At 40.2% G+C, this 19,697-nt stretch overlaps 1 protein-coding gene across 1 annotated transcript; it reads right to left on the bottom strand.

The window, feature by feature from the left end:
• Positions 1–466: 466 nt before the first annotated feature.
• On the bottom strand, positions 467–12,947 carry LOC109214107. The gene is made up of 5 exons (XM_019377996.1): positions 12,783–12,947; positions 12,260–12,359; positions 11,914–12,149; positions 2,132–2,305; positions 467–493 (listed from the first exon to the last, which is right to left on the bottom strand). The coding sequence occupies exons 1-5, from the start codon at positions 12,945–12,947 to the stop codon at positions 467–469; spliced, it is 702 nt and encodes a 233-aa protein (XP_019233541.1).
• Positions 12,948–19,697: the final 6,750 nt, after the last annotated feature.

The raw sequence follows: 19,697 nt of genomic DNA, 5'->3' as shown, positions 1-19,697 counted from the left end.
GATCCCTCAGACTATAATAAGCTTGTCCGTGAATTGTGAAACCTAGACAACCTACTGCTCTGATACCAACTTGTCACGACCCGGAATTCCCACCATCGGGACCATGATGGCGCCTAACATCACACTTACTAGGCAAGCCAACGTTAGAGTATTACTAACCAATTTCCTTTACGATTCAGCGAATAAAAGTAAACAAGTTAAAACAAGTGATCATAATTGCGGAAGTAAGTAAGCAGCTTCTTTGTTTACAAACTATTGCCAGAACTATTTCTACTACTACCGAGAATCAAGTGTTACAATCCACGAACATACTATGATTTTCTACAAACATCAGTCTGAAAGAAATTACAACTGTTTTGAAAATAATGAAAACAGTAATGTAGAGAGGTAGAAGGGGAAGCCAGGGCCTGCGAACACCAGCAGGACTACCTTGGGTTTCCACACCGTGTAACCTGAAGCCGACCTCTCAGTCAGCCACTGTCTGCTCCGTAATCTGTACAGAAAGTGCAGAGTGCAGTATCAGTACAACCGACCTCATGTACTAGTAAGTGCCGAGCCTAACCTTGACGAGGTAGTGACAAGGCTACGGGGGGCATTTACAATATAACATGCATAATAAAACGGAAAGAAGAACGAAATAAAATAAAATATTAACTTGCAAGAAAGGAATACAGAACTCAAGTATCTCATCAGTACCCAGTTATATCCAATCCTTAAGTGAAACGCAAAAACTATAGAATAACTTACACAGTAGAAGAAAGATACAAAAACACATGAACTGATGCGGCGCGCTTCCCGATCCCACCATATAATCAATATCAATATGAATGTTCACCCTTATTACGTCATATCAATCCACCCTTATTTCTCCTATTGCGGCGTGCAACCCGATCCCACCATACAATAGTAATTTACCCTTATTTCTTCTCAATATACCACCCTTATTACTCCTGTTGCGGTACACAACCCGATCCCACCATGTAATAGCGTTTCACCCTTATTCCTCCTCAATATATCACCCTTATTCCTCATGTTGCGGCTTGCAACCCGATCCTACCATATCAGTACTAATAACACAATAAGAATAGGAATTTTTACAAATTTAGCCCAAAACTCTCCATAATATTTAAACCTCAAACTAAAGCAAACGGAAAGCTGTACAAATATGAGACTTCACTCAAATTATACTATTCAGCAAAACCAATCCAAAATATACCATAAAACACCGATAACTGACTTGAGCCAATAATACGAGACAATGAAACTACAGAATAACTAATACCTTAAACCATGAAAACAATGTGTGACAAGTAGCAAATAAACATGGAAATACCATTGAAACATGTGGCAGTTAAGGCAGGAAACAATATATTATAAACGGGAAGGAAACATGCAAAACAAACAAATTGGCAGCGCATAGGTACTCGTCACCTCACCTATACGCCAGACACATGGATTTTCACATAGCAATTAAGTCGGGGATCCCTAATCCCTCAAGTCAAAGTTAGACACAACCCTTACCTCAATCCGACGGCCAACTCAAAGCTCAATCACCGCTTTTCCCTTCACACAAGCCTCCAGACCAATAGAATCTAGCAAATTACTAACCAAACAATTCAATCTATGCATTAGGAACTACCCACGATTGCAAGGAATTTAATTTATGCCATTTTGGAAAAAGTCAACAAAAGTTAACACCCGGTCGCACTTGGTCCAAACCCGAAATTCGGACCAAAACCCGATTACCCATTCACCCCGGAGCCGGGATATATAATTGATTTTGGAATCCGACCTCAATTTGAGGTCTAAATCCCTAAATTTTGAAATTCCTAATTTCTACCCCAAAATCCCCAATTTCACCATGAAAACCTTAGATTCTAGGTTGAAATCTTGTAAAATGAAGTGAAAGATTGAAAGAAATGAGTTAAGAATCACTTACTATGATTTGGGGAAGAAATGGTCTTTGAAAAATCGCCTTTTGTGGTTTAGGTTTTGAAAATTTGGGAAATGAATTAAATATCCCGTCAAGTCCCTTTCACACAGCTGCAGATGTCGCATTTGCGACCTGAGCTTCGCAAATACGAAGCTCGCAAATGCGAAGGTAACATCGCAAATGCGAGGTCCTTCACACCTCTGCTGCTTTCACAATTGCGAAGGTATGTCCATAATTGCGAACTTGGTCCTCCGCAATGCGACAAAAAGATTGGCGATCACTGCCTGCCCAATCCTCACTTCGCAAATGCAAGGACTCCTCGCAATTGCGAGGTCTGCCCGACCCAGCTACTCTTAGAATTTGCGATGAAGCCTGCAACAAGATCAGTTATACCAGCAAAATTTTCCTAAGTTCAAAACACCTCGTAGCCTATCCGAAACACACCCGAGCCCTCGGGGCTCCAAACCAAACATGCATACAGGTCTTACAACATCATATGAACTTGCTCGTGCGATCAAATCACCAAAATAACACTTACAATTACGAATTTAGCACCAAATCACATGAAATTCTTAAGAACACTTTGAAATTCCTATTTTCTCAATCGGATGCCCGAATCACATCAAATCAACTCCAATTTTTACCAAATTTCACATGCATGACTTATATAATATTTTAAACCTGTACCGTGCTCCAAAACCAAAATACGAGCCCGATACCAACGAGATCAAGAATTAATCAAATTCTTTAAGCTATTAGATTTTCAGACTTACAATTTTTAACAAAAATTTATTACTCGGGTTAGGCACCTCCAAATCCGATTCCGGACATATGCCTAGGTCCCATATTTCAATACGGACCCACTGGAACTGTCGAAATACGAGTTCGGGCAAGTTTACGAAAAACGTTGACCGAAGTCAACTAAATCAACTTTTAAAGGCAAAAATTATTATTTTTCTCAACTTTCCACATAAAAGCTTTCCGGGATTACACCCGGACTGAGCACACAAATCGAGGAGGGATAAAATGAAGTTTTGAGGGCCTCGGAACACATAATCGAGTTCTAAATCATAAGATGACCTTTTGGGTTATCATATTCAGAGAGTACTAAACTTTCAAAGGACTAGATTCTTGTGCTTTGTGCATCTGGCGTTCCTTTTCATACTAGCAGTAATTAAATTGTCATGACCCAAATTCCATCATAAGTCGTGATGGCGCCCAACTTAGTGGTTAGGCAAGCCAACCCTAAACAAATAGTGAGTGCTCATTTATTTTACCGAAATAAGTCCCAACATTTTTAAATCTTAAACTTGTAAACAGTCGATAATGGACAAGTAATAATAATAGAAATATATTCCCTAAAATAATAGTCTACAATGTGTGTGCTAGGAACTAGTGTCACAAGTCCTAGGGTAACTAGTAGGATGTAAAAAAGAATACATCTATCCTACTTCCTGAAACAGAATAGACAGTAACAATAAGAGAAGAGACTCTGGCATGCTGCTGAACAGCTGAGAAGGGGGCAGCTCACCGTGGAACCTCGGTCAAGTATCAGGAATGCGCGCCGAACTGGTAGCTAGATGCACTTGCCTCAGATCTTGTACATTTAAGTAAATAAGCGTAGTATGAGTATATGAACAATATGTACCTAGTAAGTATCCATTCTAACCTCGAAGAAGTAGTGACGAGGGGTCGACTTGACACTTACTAGGGTCAACAATGATATCATTTAAGTGTTACGCTAAGAATGGATGTCATGAATAAATACAGTTGATAACAGGAGGTGACAAGCTCTTTCATAGATAACATTTCAGTTAACAATCTATATTTCAAGGCTTTTTAAACAGTTCAAATCACATAAGTACCAAGCAAGTAGCATGTGCAAATAATGCCGAGGTCGTACGGTCCGATCCAACATAAAATAAAATGTGCACTGCCGGAGGGTCGAACGGCGCGAACCATAGATGCATCTATTACCTACTCAGATAACATATCAAGCAGTCAATCAATAATTTATCAGGAAAACAATTATCCAAGATAATGTCAAACTTCTCTTTAACGGTCAAGAAAATATTGATTACTTTTTAGAAATTTATTTGCCAAGTTTGAATTGATTATGCAATTTAAATTTACCATAAAGTTACAAATACGGCAAGTAAGGCATGCTCTTGGGTCCTAAGTTACCCGGACTTAAGCATAATAGTAGCTACGCATGGACTCTCATCACCACGTACGTACGTAGCCCCCACAGACAATCACATACATTTATTTAATTCACCTAGGGGTTTATTTCCCTCTTACGAGGTTAGAAAGGAGACTCACCTTGCTCCAAAGCTTACTTCCAAATTCAAGAACGTGCTAAAAACCCTCGATTCGGAGCCGAACGATCCAAAACTAATCAAACGGGGTAAGAACTAGTACAAGCTCAAGAGTTCATATTCTAGCTATTAGAGTAATTTCCCAACCCTAAATGCAAAGTTCCTACAAATCACTGTCGGGCCCACGTGCCCGGATACTGGAAATTTTTGAAGAAAGTTGTTACCCATAACCTAAGGATCAAGAATATATGATTTTTACTCCATTCCCTAACAAATTTCGTGGTTAAATCTTGTTTTTATAAAATCCTAGGTTTTACTCTAATCCCATGATTTTCACTAATCTTTGTGTGTTAATCTACGCAAAAATCAAGTATTAAACTCACATTAAGTAGGAATAACTTACCTCAAAGTGCTAGGTTGAAATTGTCACGACCCAAACCGATGGGCCGCGACGGGTGCCTGAATCCTACATGTCGAATATCCTTAAGCAAGCATTTAAGATATAAACATGAATAGTGTACGTGAGGGAAATCTGTCCAAAAGACATATATACATAAACATGCGGAATACAGTGGGGCGAGCCAGCAAGGCTGCTATAGAAAACTATATATCCAAAAGTAACAACCGACAAGGCCACATACTATCCAACTGTACATAACTGTCTACAGACCTCTAATAAAAATAAACTGAATATATATATATATATATATATATATATATATATATATATATATACACGCGTATGGAGCACGCCAACTCTCGCTGATCAAGGATCCTAAGAAGGTGGACCGTCGACTTGCCTACCTGCACCTGCGGGCATGAAACGCAGGCCCCGGGAAATAGGGTGTCAGTACGAATAATGTACTGAGTATGTAAGGCATGAAAATCAGNCCCGACAAAAGTTACAAAGCCCGAAAGCCCATTCACTCATGAGTCTAACCATATCAAATTTATAAAAATCCAACCTCATTTGCTCACTCGAATCCTCAAAATCCACTCTCAAAATTTCAAGCCCTAAATTCCCAATTAGATGATGAATAATGTCACGACCAAAACCGATGGGCCGCAACGGGTGCCCGAGCCCTACCTGTCAGATACCCATAAGCATGCGACTAAGATATAAACATGAATAATTTCTGCGGAATTATAAGAATAACATGCGTGAAGAAGACCTATCCAAAGGACATATATACATATATGTGCTGAATAAAGTGGGCGAGCCGGCAAGGCTGCTATACTATAGACAACTACCCAACTATACATGACTGTCTACAGACCTCTAATAGAAATACAACTGTACAAAGATGGGAATGAGCCACGTCATACCCATATATATACAAGCATATCATAACAAACTCAAAAGCAGCTCCCGATCAAGTGGAGCACGCCAACTCTCGCTGATCAAGGATCCTAAGAAGGGGGACCGTCGGATTGCCTACCTGCACCAGCGGGCATAAAATGCAGGCCCCGGGAAATAGGGAGTCAATACAAATAATGTAATGAGTATGTAAGGCATGAAAATCAATACATAAAAGACATAGATGAAACATGGAATAAAGAAATCCATCTGTAAGTTTAGATAACTTTATAAATTTTGAAACATTTATAATGTCATGCACGTGCATATAAATGCCGTGTCATGCATAGGTATAGGTGTACATAATACCTTAAACCCTCTGAGGGAATCCCATCATATCGTCTCGGCCACTGTGGAAAACATCTTCAACATATACCAACTGATCAGGTGGTGGTGCGTATATAACGCCGTAACCTTTTCTCATATCACATATACATATATATCATGGTCAATGTACATGTATAAATGCATTAAATGCATAAGAAATATGTTAATAAGATTTTCTCGGAATGCCATAAAAATCAATATACATTTTGGATAAACTTTATCAAATACGTATTTTTCTGAGACCCATGAACCGAAGATATAATAATTCACATGGGGAATCAAAAATATAGACACCCCATAGTATTTTTAAGAATAGAGTTATTTATGAAAGTTGCGTATTTTGCTCGTTTCATTTGTATTATTTGGATCATGCCTAAGAGAAAGAAGGGATAGCCTTAACATACCTCGAGTAGGGAAAAATTCGTAGAATATTTCTTGGAAAAGTCATCTTGGTCTCGACCTTGTTGAGCTCTCCCTGATCGAAAGTTCCTATTTTGCTGCCTCTTCGATCGTCTCCGACTCCCTAATACATAAGAGTACTTGGTGACCTAGATGGTCTTTTTTTTTATCGCCTTATTTCATTCACTGATTTCTTTAATTCATTTCTCTTTTATGAATAGTTGGTTGTGTTGGATGATTGATGGGTAGTTTGAAGGACGAATGCTGGAGGGCAGCTTTTTAGAGCGGGCGCTCTGTCCGGTATTTTTGATGTTTATGTTTGTATTTGTTCTGTAGTTGGATCAGCCGTTTTCCTTAGTATGTCGAGGGTGGATTAATGAATGACTGCTTTAGCTCTCAACAGGTTCCCTTTCTTTCGAAATGGCATTGCCAAAAGTCGAATCAAAGGCTTGAGAGGAGTTACAGTCTTTTTTGATAAAATGAATGCGGATTGCCGAGGGAGCAACCCCATTTTTCACCTTGAATTGGTCAAAATATGCGAAATTTCTTACTTTTCGTGGAGGATTAGATCCTGTACTGGGGTCTGTGGCTGACTGATATTGCCCATCGCCATTTAGCTATTGCATTTATTTTTCTCGTTGCTGGTCATATGTATAGAATCAATTTCGGGATTGGGCACAGTATGAAAGATCTTTGAAATCCTTGATAGCGAAATATAAGGGACTAGTTCCTAAGAGATTCCCCACGTATAGGCTGTCCTGGCTCGTTAGGTCCCAAGAATCCAAAGGATACAAGCTTCTCAAGTCCCGTGTGGAAGGGCTCTCGCTCAACGGATCAAAGGTACGCCTGGGATAACAGGCTGATCTATGAAACTACAGCCGAACCAAATGGGAATCCTAGGTATAGGCAAAGGTGGGAGGGATGAGAGAGCAAGCTGGCGTGGGGGCAAGGGCAATAACATCCGAGCAACGCAAGCCCTAGAAATCGATTGCACCGTACTCCTTTAGAACAACATAATTTTACATTGCTGTGGTTTTAACAATTCTCGTTGGAATTGTTTGGTTGCAAGAATTTTTATTGAAATCTTGCTGGATTGGTTTTGAACCGTGATACCTATGAAACAAATTCTGGTTTGAAGAAAGTTTCGTTGTTCATGAAGTGGTGTAGGAATTTTTTGTAAGAATTATGCTACTAACGTGCCCAGGCTTTCTCTGATTGTAGTGTCGAAATTATTTAGAAAATGAAGTAGTGTTGCTCATGTTTTCAAGATATGAAGTGTTGCCTTTAATTATTCATTTGATTAAAATATTGAATTTATTTGAAATGAAGTAGTGTATGTATATCACCTTAGTTGCCACCTAAGGTTATATAACTACTTAGTCATTTGTATCAAGAGTGGATTATTGCCACATTTTGGGTGGGGGTTTTGGTCTTATCTGATAATTTACTACTTATTTAGGTAATGTCTCGTTACTCGATAATTAACCAATTACCCGCATAATTAAGAATTATCTCAATTTACTTAAAATTCTACTTATTTTTAATACACTTTATACATCATCCTATCATGGTCGTACGGTACCTTGTATGGTACTAGTCCATAAATATCGAGTATTATCGCTCGACCCGTATTTTATTCCAAATCGGCAACCTTCAACGACTCTCGTTTTCTTCAATTCGTGTATCCTTTATCCTTCATGACATTTACTTATTGCTTGTTATAAATAGCATAAATACGTTAACCTCAGGATAATCTCGTCCCCGAGTCTAAGTCGGTTAACTAAAGACGAAACTTTAACGTACGAAACACGAGATGTAACATCCTTCTCCCTTAGAAACATTCATCCTCGAATGTTCAACTCCCCGGGATCTATATAAATTTGGCAGAGTCGCTTTTGTAACAACACTACTACCAACTCTTCCCGTAGAAACTCAATAATTCAACGCTACATAGTACCACGGTCATCAATAGAGACAATGGCCTTACACGACCAATGATAATAACTAACACAAAAATCCATACACGTACCTTAAGGTTATGACGTCTCAGTCGGACCCTTCTATGGAGGAGGAAATAAGTAGGGATATCTAGACTCCATGGCTTCCTTGGCCTCCCAAGTCATTTCTTCCACATTGTTGTTTCTCCAAAGTACTTTCACCGAAGCTACGTCTTTAGTTCTCAATCCCCGAACCTTTCTGTCTAATATAGCAATGTGAGTTTCTTCATATGATAGTTGCTCTGTGACCTGAACGTCATCAACTGACATAACTCTGGAAGGATCTCTAATATATTTATGGATCATAGACACATGAAAGACTGGATGTACAGATTCCAAGTCAGAAGGCAAGTCTAACTCATATGCTACCTGGCTTACCTTGCGTATGATCTTATATGGTCCAATGTACCGAGGGCTAAGTTTTCCCCTTCTTCCGAACCTCATAACGCCTTTCATCGGTTATAAGTTTAGGAATACAAAATCGTTAACCTAAAATTCCAAGTCTCGTCGTCGATTATCCGCATAAGACGTCTGACAGCTTTGAGCTGCTAATAGCCTTTCCTGTATAAGCTTAATTTTCTCGATTGCTTGTTGTACCAATTCTGGTCCTACTAACGTAGTTTCCCCAACATCGAACCACCCTATAGGCGACCTACACTTCCGTCCGTAAAGAGCTTCGTATGGAGCCATCTGAATACTTGAATGGTAGCTATTATTATATGCGAACTCAATAAGTGGCAGATGATCATCCCAGCTACCTTCGAAGTCTATCACACAAGTTCGTAACATATCCTCAAGTGTCTGAATAGTACGCTCAGCTTGTCCGTCTGTCTGGGGATGAAACGTTGTACTAAGACTTACCTGAGTCCCCAATCCTTTTTGGAAGGACCTCCAGAAGTTAGTTGTAAATTGAGCTCCTCTATCCGAGATAATAGATACAGGGACACCATGCAGTCGTACTATCTCCTTAATATAAAACCTTGGATAATCCTCTGCGGAATATGCAGTCCTAACGGACAGAAAATAGGCTGACTTTGTAAGCCTATCAACAATCACCCATATCTAATCGAACTTACGCTGGGTGTGAGGTAAGCCTACGATGAAATCCATATTGATTTCTTCCCATTTCCAAGTCGGAATCTCCATAGCCTGCAATAATCCACCGGGTTTCTGATGCTCAATCTTAACTTGCTGACAGTTAGGACACTGAGCAACAAACTCTGCTATATCCTTTTTCATTCCGTCCCACCAATATACTTCCTTGATATTATGATACATCTTTTTTTCACTCCTGGATGGATAGAATAACGAGAATAGTGAGTTTCTCCCATAACCTGCCGACGCAGCCCTGCAACATTAGGGACACATAATCGTCCTCGATATTTGAGACTCCATCTCATGTAACCTCAAACGGTGTCTTCTCCTTCTTAGGGGTGGTATCTCTATAATGAACTAACACAGGATCCTCGTACTGGCATTCCTTCACTTAAGTTACTAACGAGGATGTTGCCGTATCCTGAATAGTAATTCCAATATCACCTGAGTCCAGCAATCGAACTCCAAGACTAGCTAGCTAATGAATCTCATGGGCTATTCCCCTCTTCTCTGGCTGTAAATATGACTAGCTACCCATAGAACGGCTGAAGTCATTGGCTACTACGTTCGCTTTCCCTGGATGGTATGAAATATCAACATCATAATCTTTAAGTAGCTCCAACCACCTCCTTTGACGTAAATTCAATTCCTTGTGCTTGAAGATATATTGGAGGCTCTTATGATCCATATAGATATAAACATGAATGCCATACAAGTAGTGCCTCTACATCTTTAGTGCATGAATCACTGTGGCTAACTCTAAATCGTGGGTCGGGTAATTCTTCTCGTGCTTTCTCAGTTGTCTAGAAGCATAAGCTACAACCTTACCATGCTGCATCAGTACACAACCCAACCCAACGCCCGAGGCTTCACAACAGATAACATAACCATCGGTCCCTTCTGGGAGCGTCAAAACAGGTGCAGAAGTCAATCTGTCCTTCAATGCCTGGAAACTCCGTTCGCAGGCATCAGTCCATTAAAACTTTGTCCCTTCTAAGTCAACTTTGTTAAAGGTGCTGAAAGGGAAGAAAATCCCTCCAGAAATCTGCTATAATAGCCTGCCAAACCGAGAAAGCTACGAGCCTCCGTCGGTGTTGTGGGTCTAGGCCAAGTCTTTACTGCCTCAATCTTTTGTGTATCCACCCGGATACCTTCACCCGAAATGATATGCCCAAGGAAAGCTACAGAGTTCAACCAGAATTCACATTTAGAGAAATTTGCATACAACTTCTCTTTGTGTAGAACTCTAAGCACAGCACGCAAATGATCTGCATGCTCAGCCTCTGACCAAGAATATACCAATATATCGTCGATAAATACAATTACGAACAGATCTAAAAAGGGCCTGAACACACGGTTCATCAAATCCATGAATACTACTGGGGCATTGGTCAAACCGAACGACATAACATGAAACTCAAAGTGCCCGTATCTGGTCCTGAATGCTATCTTTGGAATATCTTCCTCCTTAACCCTTACCTGATGGTATCCGGACCTTAAGTCTATCTTTGAAAAACACTTGGCACCTTGCAATTGATCAACATAAATCGTCAATCCTCGGGAGCGGGTACTTATTCTTGATCGTCACCTTATTCAACTGTCTATAATCAATATACATCCGTAAGGAACCATCTTTCTTCCTCACAAATAACACAGGTGTTCCCCATGGTGATGTACTATGATAAAGCCTTTTTCAAGAAAATCCTTTAGTTGTTCCTTCAACTCTTTCAGCTCTGCGGGGGCCATTCTATAGGGAGGAATAGATATTGGATGAGTATCTGGTAGTAGGTTAATAGCAAACTCAATTTCTCGCTCTAGAGGAAGACCCGGAAGTTCATCAGGAAACTCATTCACCACAAGGATGGACTGAATGGTTGGTGACTCTACTTCCATATCCTGAACCCGAACTAAGTGATAAATACAGCCCTTTCTGATCATCTTCCTTGCCTTGAGATAAGAAATAAATCTACCTCTCGGCGACGCTGTATTACCTTTCCACTCCAAAACGGGCTCCCCTGGAAATTGAAATCGGACTATCTTTGATCTACAATCAACGTTGGCATGACAAGAAGCCAACCAATCCATACCCATTATAACATCGAATTCTACCATATCTAACTCGATTAGGTACGCTACGGTAGATCGACTATGAACTACCATTATACAATCTCTATATACTTGCTTAGTTATCACTGAGTCCCCAACAAGTGTAGACACCTCAAAAGGTTGAACCAATTCAGGTTTTATTCCAAACTTACTAATGACCAACGGAGTAACATATGATAAGGTGGAACCTGGGTCAATCAGTGCATATACATCATATGAGAAGGCTGATAATATACCTATAACAACATCAGGTGATGACTCCTGATCCTGTCGTCCTGCCAACGCATAAATGCGATTCTGAGGACCGCTCGAGCTAGATGCTCCGCCTCTGCCTCTACCACGACTCATTGGTGCTTGTGAACCTTGCCTAGGGGGGCGTACTGATGATGACGAACCAGCTACAGATCCCGCTGGCTGAGTTATGCTTGCCTCACCTCTCGTCGGATAATCCCTTATAATGTGGCCCAGATAACCACAAGTATAACAAACACCCAATCCCATACGGCACTGCCCGGCATACTGCTTACCACACTTAGCACATCGTGGCAAGGGCGACCTCATCTGACTTGATTCTCCCCTATACTGAGATCCTGAGGCCCTGCAATTTTGACCCGGCCCTGAATATGTGGAACGTCAAATATCTTACCACTGAATTGAGGGGGTGCGCTAGTCGATGGCCGGGCTAGATACCTCGGGTACTGTTGCCTCTAACCACCTCGAAACTCACCAGAAGGACCCAAAGACCTCACTCTCTTATTATGGGCCCTATTATGCTCACGATCCATCCTCTGCTTCTGCTTACGCTCCTCTAAACCTTGAGCGTATGCCTGAATACAAGAAATATCCATGTCTGGCTGAAGTGAGACCGACATACAATTGTTAAGCAAGTGCGGCTCTAATCCCATCACGAATCGGTGAACCCGATCCTCCATCTTAGATACAATAGTGGAAGCATACCTAGCCAACTAACCAAACTGAAGACTGTACTCCCGAACACTTATTTCACCCTGCCGAAGGGTCAAGAACCTACCAACTCTGGCTTGTCTAAGTTCTAGTGGCAGATAATGACGAAGAAAAGCTTCCGTAAACTCTTGCCATACTGCTGGAGGGGCATCCTCACCTCTGGACAATTCCCAAGACTCATACCAATTAACTGCAACATCTCGGAGTCTATAGGAAGCTAGCTTAACTGAATCAGTCGCAGTGGCCTTCATTACCCTTAACGTCCTCTGCATTCTATCAATAAATACCTGAGGGTCCTCGTTTGGATCTGCCCCGGTGAATACCGGAGGATCCAAATTAATGAAATCATGAACCCTTGCACTGACACACCTATCTGCATAACCAATACCTTCTTCCTGATGCCGAGCCTGCGCAGCTACTAATCGAGTTAATAGCTGAATAGCAACTCTCATCTCCTGTCCCGATGTCACGACCCAATTTTCCCTCCGTTGGGTTTCGTGATGGCACCTAGTCTTAGGGACTACGTAAGCCTAACATTTAATGAATATTAACCACAATAAAGAAAGTCTAACAGTTTCAACATAGAAATATTTATGAAATTTACATCTTCCCAAAACTGACGGTACAAGCCATAAGCTCTACTGAGTTTCGCCACAGCTACTAACGAACAAAACCTGGATCTGCACAAAAACAAATATGCAAAAGTGTAGAATGAGCACACCACAGCGGTGCCCAGTAAGTATCAAGACTAACCTCGGTGGAGTAGTGACGAGGAACAATCAAGACATCTACTGGATTAATAAACAGAACAAGTACAAGTATTGGAACAACAGAACATGATATTTATATGGAGACTACGCGATACGGCTAACAATACAGTAATTGCAATAAGGAAAGAAAATAGCAAGAACTCAGTGGAACACCATAAAGAAAACACGGAAAGGTAAACGAGAATACAACCCAAATCCGAAATCACAAATATATTAAAGACCAGTCATAACTCAACAACTCCAATAGTTTTCACCTTAAGTCTTAACCAGCAAACGTCAATCAAATAGTCAAACCTTTCAAGTGATAAAAAAAATATTTTAAAATATACTTCCTTCAAATAAATGTTCTTTTCAAAAATAGTTCTTCCAAGATAAATACTTTTTGAACATAATCCTTTTCAAACAAATATTCATCGAATATAAGTCACCCAGTGACATTTCAAAATAGTTAATTCAAAATAAGTACCTTCAAATATAATCTTTTCAAATAGATAACCTTCGAATATAAACTTGTCAAATAGATAACCTTCGAATATAAGTCACCCTGTGACACCTCGTCTCATATTCATACAATACGGGTCTCAGTACTGGAACCCTAACACTTGGCATTATGTTCTCTCATCACACATCATAATCATACTAAAAACTCACGTGCCAAATGGAGCCACACTCACATGGAAGGCCAATAAACAAGGGTGTGCGTCTATACTCGATAATTCCAAGAAGCCTCCTATCCGATTAGGGTGCTTAGCCACGTGTATGCTTGTGCAAGTGTCTAAAAAGAGTTCATACTAGCCACTAAGTATAAGGAATAAAACGGACAGCACATATAATGCTTACACAGGGATAGGATCAATGAAAACAACAGCTCAGAACACAGTGATTTTTAACAGGGGATCTCCCATGATATCGTCTCGTAGTCCCAAGCGTAAATGTGCAGAGGATCTCCCTGGATATCTTCCCATAGTCCAAATCATAAATATGTAGGGGAATCTCCCGGAATACCGGGATCTCCCGGGATATCATCCCGTAGTCCCAATTATAAATGTGCAGGGGGATCTCCCGAAATACCGATCCGTAGTCCCAAAGTAAACATGCAAGGGCATCTCCCGTAATACCGTTCCGTAGCCCCAAAGTAAATACGCAGCGCAACCAACAGAAATAACAGTTAGAGCACAACAGAAAGCTCGTACATCACCACAATACGTATAACAACAACAATGGGAATAATACAAGGTAGACAAGTAAATCAACTCAAGGACTATAAATCACAAGGAAACGATGCACTAGCTCACAAGGAATAACCACAGAAAAGAATGTTGGCATAAAGGGAACAGTTCAACAACGGGAAAAACTAACATGTAGCAACGATCCCACAATATACAAGTCAATAACAAGGAAATCAACACGAGCCAAGTAGTCCCAAATAAAGGCAAGTCAACAAGGATATAGGTTATCTAAACTCCTTTTAAGGTTGGACACTTTTAGAGGATATTCGACAATTCAATTAAGGAAAGATGATCTTAGCTTCACTTAAGACTAAACAATTTCAGGAGGGATAATAATAATTCTCAAATAAGACAAGCAGCTATGAAAAGATAGCATGACAATAGGAGAGGCGAAATTCTTTAATTAAATCAAATAGGAGTCAATTAGGCAATAAGAGTGAACCATGAAGTAACTAATTCCAATTAAGCATGTAGAGGTGAAACTAGTAAATAGGAAACTCAGTCATGTCAAGAACACATTCATACACAGTGAATATAAAGACCTAAGAACCCTAAAAGGCCAATTTTTCACAAATAAGTCCGAGCACGCACTCGTCACCTCGCGTAAAAGAACTACAATCAACATAAAAGACTCAAATCCTAAGTGGAAGTCCCCCACACAAGGTTAGGCAAGATACTTACCTCAAAGACGACAGACCGATACTCTAAAATGCACTTCTCGGGTGAAAAGACCTCCGGACGGCTCAATTCTAGCCAAATTAACTTCAAAGCACAAATAAAACACATAAGAAACTATTTCGGATCATAAAGTCTCAATTCTTAAAAAAATCCAAAAACCGGTCCAAAAGTCGACCCCCGCTCCCGCACCTCGGAACCCGGCAAATTTTATAAAACCTCCGATACGAGTTCACCCGTACAAAATTTATCAGATTCCAATACCATTTGGTCCTTCAAATCATCATTTTACATTTTTGAAAGACTTTAAAAATTCTCCCCAAATTCCATCCCAAATCACGAATCAAATGATAATTTCAATGATATACTCATGAATATTAGCCAAAACCGAGATAGAATTACTTACCCAGATGATTTTCTTGAAAAACTTTCGCAAATTTGCCTCAAACCGAGCTCCCAAGGTCCAAGATGTGAAATAAAACCCTAACCCTCGTTTATACAGTGTACTCTCTGATATCCGCTACGCTGACCACGAAAATCCAGGCGCGGCCGCGAAAATCCAACCCCCGCGGTCGCAAAAATTAGCGATGTCCGCGCTTATGGTGGCTGCAGTGACAGGCTTCAGTATTTTGGCCATAACTTTCTCTACAGATGTCTAAATGTTTATTTCTTTAGCTTTCTGGAAACTAGACATGAAGGGCTACAACTTTTATTTTTGAATCATCTCAAAATTGCTTGTAGATCAAAAGATATAGGCTTCTAAAGTCGGACTAACGAATCTGCAGATCTGCCCTGGAGCGCCTCCGCGACCAGATTTACGCTATCCGCGCCCCCTACTCCGCCCTCAGCAAAATTTCATCGCCCTCAGCGAAAATTCCTTCGCCCTCACAGAAAATGAAGCACCAGAACCATGCCTGAGTTCCGGTAATGCACGGACTCACTCAAAACTCACCCGAAACACACCTGAGGCCTCCGGAACCTCAACCAAATGTGTCATCAAATCCTGAAATACCATACTAACTCAATCGAGCTCTCGAATCACCTCAAACAATAACAAAAACATGAATCGCTCACCAATTCAAGCTTAATGGACTTGAAACCTCAAACTTTCATAACTGATGCCGAAACTTATCAAACCTCGTCCGATTGACCTCCAAATTTGCACACACATCACAAATGACATTACGAACCTACTCCGACTCCCAGAATTGCATTCCGACCCCGATATCACAAAAGTCAACTATGGGTCAAACTTTTCCATTTTCCCAACTTCAACTTTTCCAACTTTTGCCGAAATGCCTCAATTTACCCTACGGACCTCCAAATCTGAATTCGAACACGCGCCTAAGTCCAAAATCACCATACGAAGCTGCTGACATCATCCAAGACTCATTCCGGAGCCTTTTACTCAAAAGTCGAATTCCGGTCAAATTCTTGCCGTTTGAACTCCCAAATCTAGATTCCTTCTTCCAATTCAACTCCGAATCATCCGGTAACCTAATTCAACCATGCACACAAGTCGATGCTCATATTATGAAGCTGTTCCATACCTTACGCCGTCGAACGGAGCTTATTTTCTCAAAACGACCGGCCGGATCGTTACATCCTCCCCCTCTTAAAATAAACGTTCGTCCTCAAACGTGCCAAGATTCGGCTCGAAGCCCTCAAATTGCTGAATGCACACTTCCAACATACACCCACGGGTGATCCCACGTCACCCCAATCCACATAAACCTGACGACACCATCTCAACTGAAATTTGCTTTTCTACCATGTCACGACCCAAACCGATGGGCCGCGATGGGCACCCGTTACCTTACTCAACCGAGTACCGATATAACGTATCTTTTCATGTCATACTATCATAGATAACTGAGCCGGAAGGCTGCTGTGAGATAAGTAGAATACAATATGTGATACCAACTTATACATAAGACATACGGGCCTATAAGGCCAAAATAACCACTCGTACACTGAACATAGGCCGATAAGGCCATACAATCTTTTACGTACATGACATCTGTCTACAAGCCTCTAAGAATACATAATTTTCATAAAGGTCGGGACAGAGTCCCGCCATACCAAACAATACACATCTAAATAATACTAACCAGACAAGCAACTCCGCAGCAAATGGAGCGCACCAACATCTTCCGCTAAGCTGATAGCCTACTTCGAGCGCTCTCGAACTGTCTATCGGGACTTGCGGGCATGAAACGCAGCGTCCCCGGGCAAAAGGGACGTCAGTACGAATAATGTACCGAGTATGTAAGGAATGAAAAATCTGCAAATAATAGACATAAGAGAAACATGGAGTAAAAGACTCGACATGTACTTTTGCATAGCTCTGTGAATCATTTTATTGTTATGATGTCATGCATATACGTATAAATGTCATACCATGCATGGGTATATGCATTCATAACATCATCAAGCCTCTGAGGGCATCCCATCATATCATTTCAGCCACTGTGGACAAATCATCAAGTATACCAGCTGATCAGGTGGTGGTGCGTATATAACGCCGTAACCTTTTCCCATATCCCATATACATATGATATACATATATAAGCGTATATAATGCCATCTGGTCATGGTTCAATGTACATGAATGCAATGCATGAAAAGTACGTTAATAAAATCTTTCGGAGTGTCATAAGATAATTTTGCCTTTGAATAATACCTTAAAGTAAACTTTATCAACTTATGTATTTTCTGAGACCCATGAACAGTTGATAGAATAATATGACACATGGGGAATCAAGAACATAAGCATCTCTAATATTTCTATGAATAGAGTCATTTATGGAAATTGTGCATTTGCTCGTTTCATTCGTGTCGTATAGATCATGCCAAAAAGAAAGAAGGGATAGCCTTAACATACCTGAGTCAATTCTCTTGACAATCCCTCTAACACACATTAATTGCGATAAATCACATAACGATGGATCGAAGTAGGGAAAAATCCGTGTTGAAGATTCCTCTGTTTCCTTCAATACGTATAGAATTGTTGGAGTCTTTAAGGTTTTCAATCCGTTACTTAGCAATATTAGAATCCAACTTTAATAAGGTAAGGAGATGTCTTATTTTTTAGAAGGCATTTTTTTTGTATCTAATCACGTTGCCAAGGAAAATCTGAATGAATACTCTCTTAAATTGATAGTTACTTCTGTTGCTTGCATCTTGATATAAGCATCTTAATTTGTAATTTGATATGCCTTTTATTTAAGTGGGTATGGGCCCCACACTTTGTAATGACTAAGCCACTAAATGTGACACCTAACTTGGCCACTTTTCAACATAATTCATGAGTCACTAATTTTAGTTATGGGCTGCCACGTTGGGAGGGGGTATAATCTTATCTAATTCCTTTAATTAATCACCCAACCAATTCATTAATTAACTAGGTAATCCTCCATCATCCAATAATTAATCAATTACCCACATAGTTAAAAATTATCCTGTCACGACCCCAACCCCGGTCGTGATGGCGCCCAACACACTGCAAGGCAAGCCCGACCAATTTACAACTTTAACCCTATTCATTATACAGTTCATTATTAGCTAACACAATTAAATTACCAAATCAGTATATCAGAAGTCTGAAATAAGAGTTAAATGTGCGGAAATTCAATAGCAATACTACTACATAGCCAAAAGATCCGGTGTCACAAGTCTGAGCCTCTAATACATAAGTACCAACCTAATACATAGCACTCTAGAAAATGCGAAGGAAACAAGAAGATAAAAGGGAGAGATCAGGACTGTAGACGCCAATGCAGCTACCTTGATGCTCCCGGATATGCGCTGCCTAACTGAAAANTCCAGCATGCCAACCAACCAATTAATACCGCTATTTCAACAAATCAAAATCCATAAAATGCAAACAATTATATAAAAATATTTGTAACTAAAACATCCAAACACAAGTTAAACATTGAAGCACCATTCAATCTAGTTACATTCAATGTCAAGTTTAAACATTACTAAGTCTAAATATCCAAACCACTACAAAAAATAAATGTCCCAAACATCACAACCACATCACAAAATACGATACTCTCTAGTACCCGCTGCGGCGTGCAGCCTGATCCATTTATTTATCGTCGACGGCGCTCACTGGGGGTGTGCAGACTCCGGGAGGGGCCCCTTACGGCCCAAGCGCAATATCAAGCCATCTCGTGGCATCAGCTAGGCCCTCGGCCTGGTATCAATATCAATATGATACTAATGCGGCGCGCAGCCCTATCCATACTCAATCCAGAAATCACATAAGCCCCTCGGGCCATAGTAAAATAGTAGTTCTCAGCCCAAAGCATCATTAGAAATTTCATTTAAGTTTCAAATCGGAGTAAAAGTGGCTGAGTTTGTAAAACAGTATTAAACAATAGGACTGAGTTCAAATAATATGTCAAATAGTGAGAAAACAGTGATAGCAATCCCCGAAGGGTTCAAATAATTGGCATGAAGCCCAAATATGACAATTAGTCAAATAAAATAATGATACCAAACAAGCTTCAATCAATTA

The sequence above is a fragment of the Nicotiana attenuata genome, unplaced genomic scaffold (genome assembly GCF_001879085.1).
Source record: "Nicotiana attenuata strain UT unplaced genomic scaffold, NIATTr2, whole genome shotgun sequence".
In the NCBI taxonomy this organism is placed as follows: Eukaryota; Viridiplantae; Streptophyta; class Magnoliopsida; order Solanales; family Solanaceae; genus Nicotiana; species Nicotiana attenuata.
This window is presented reverse-complemented; position numbering and strand designations above follow the sequence as displayed.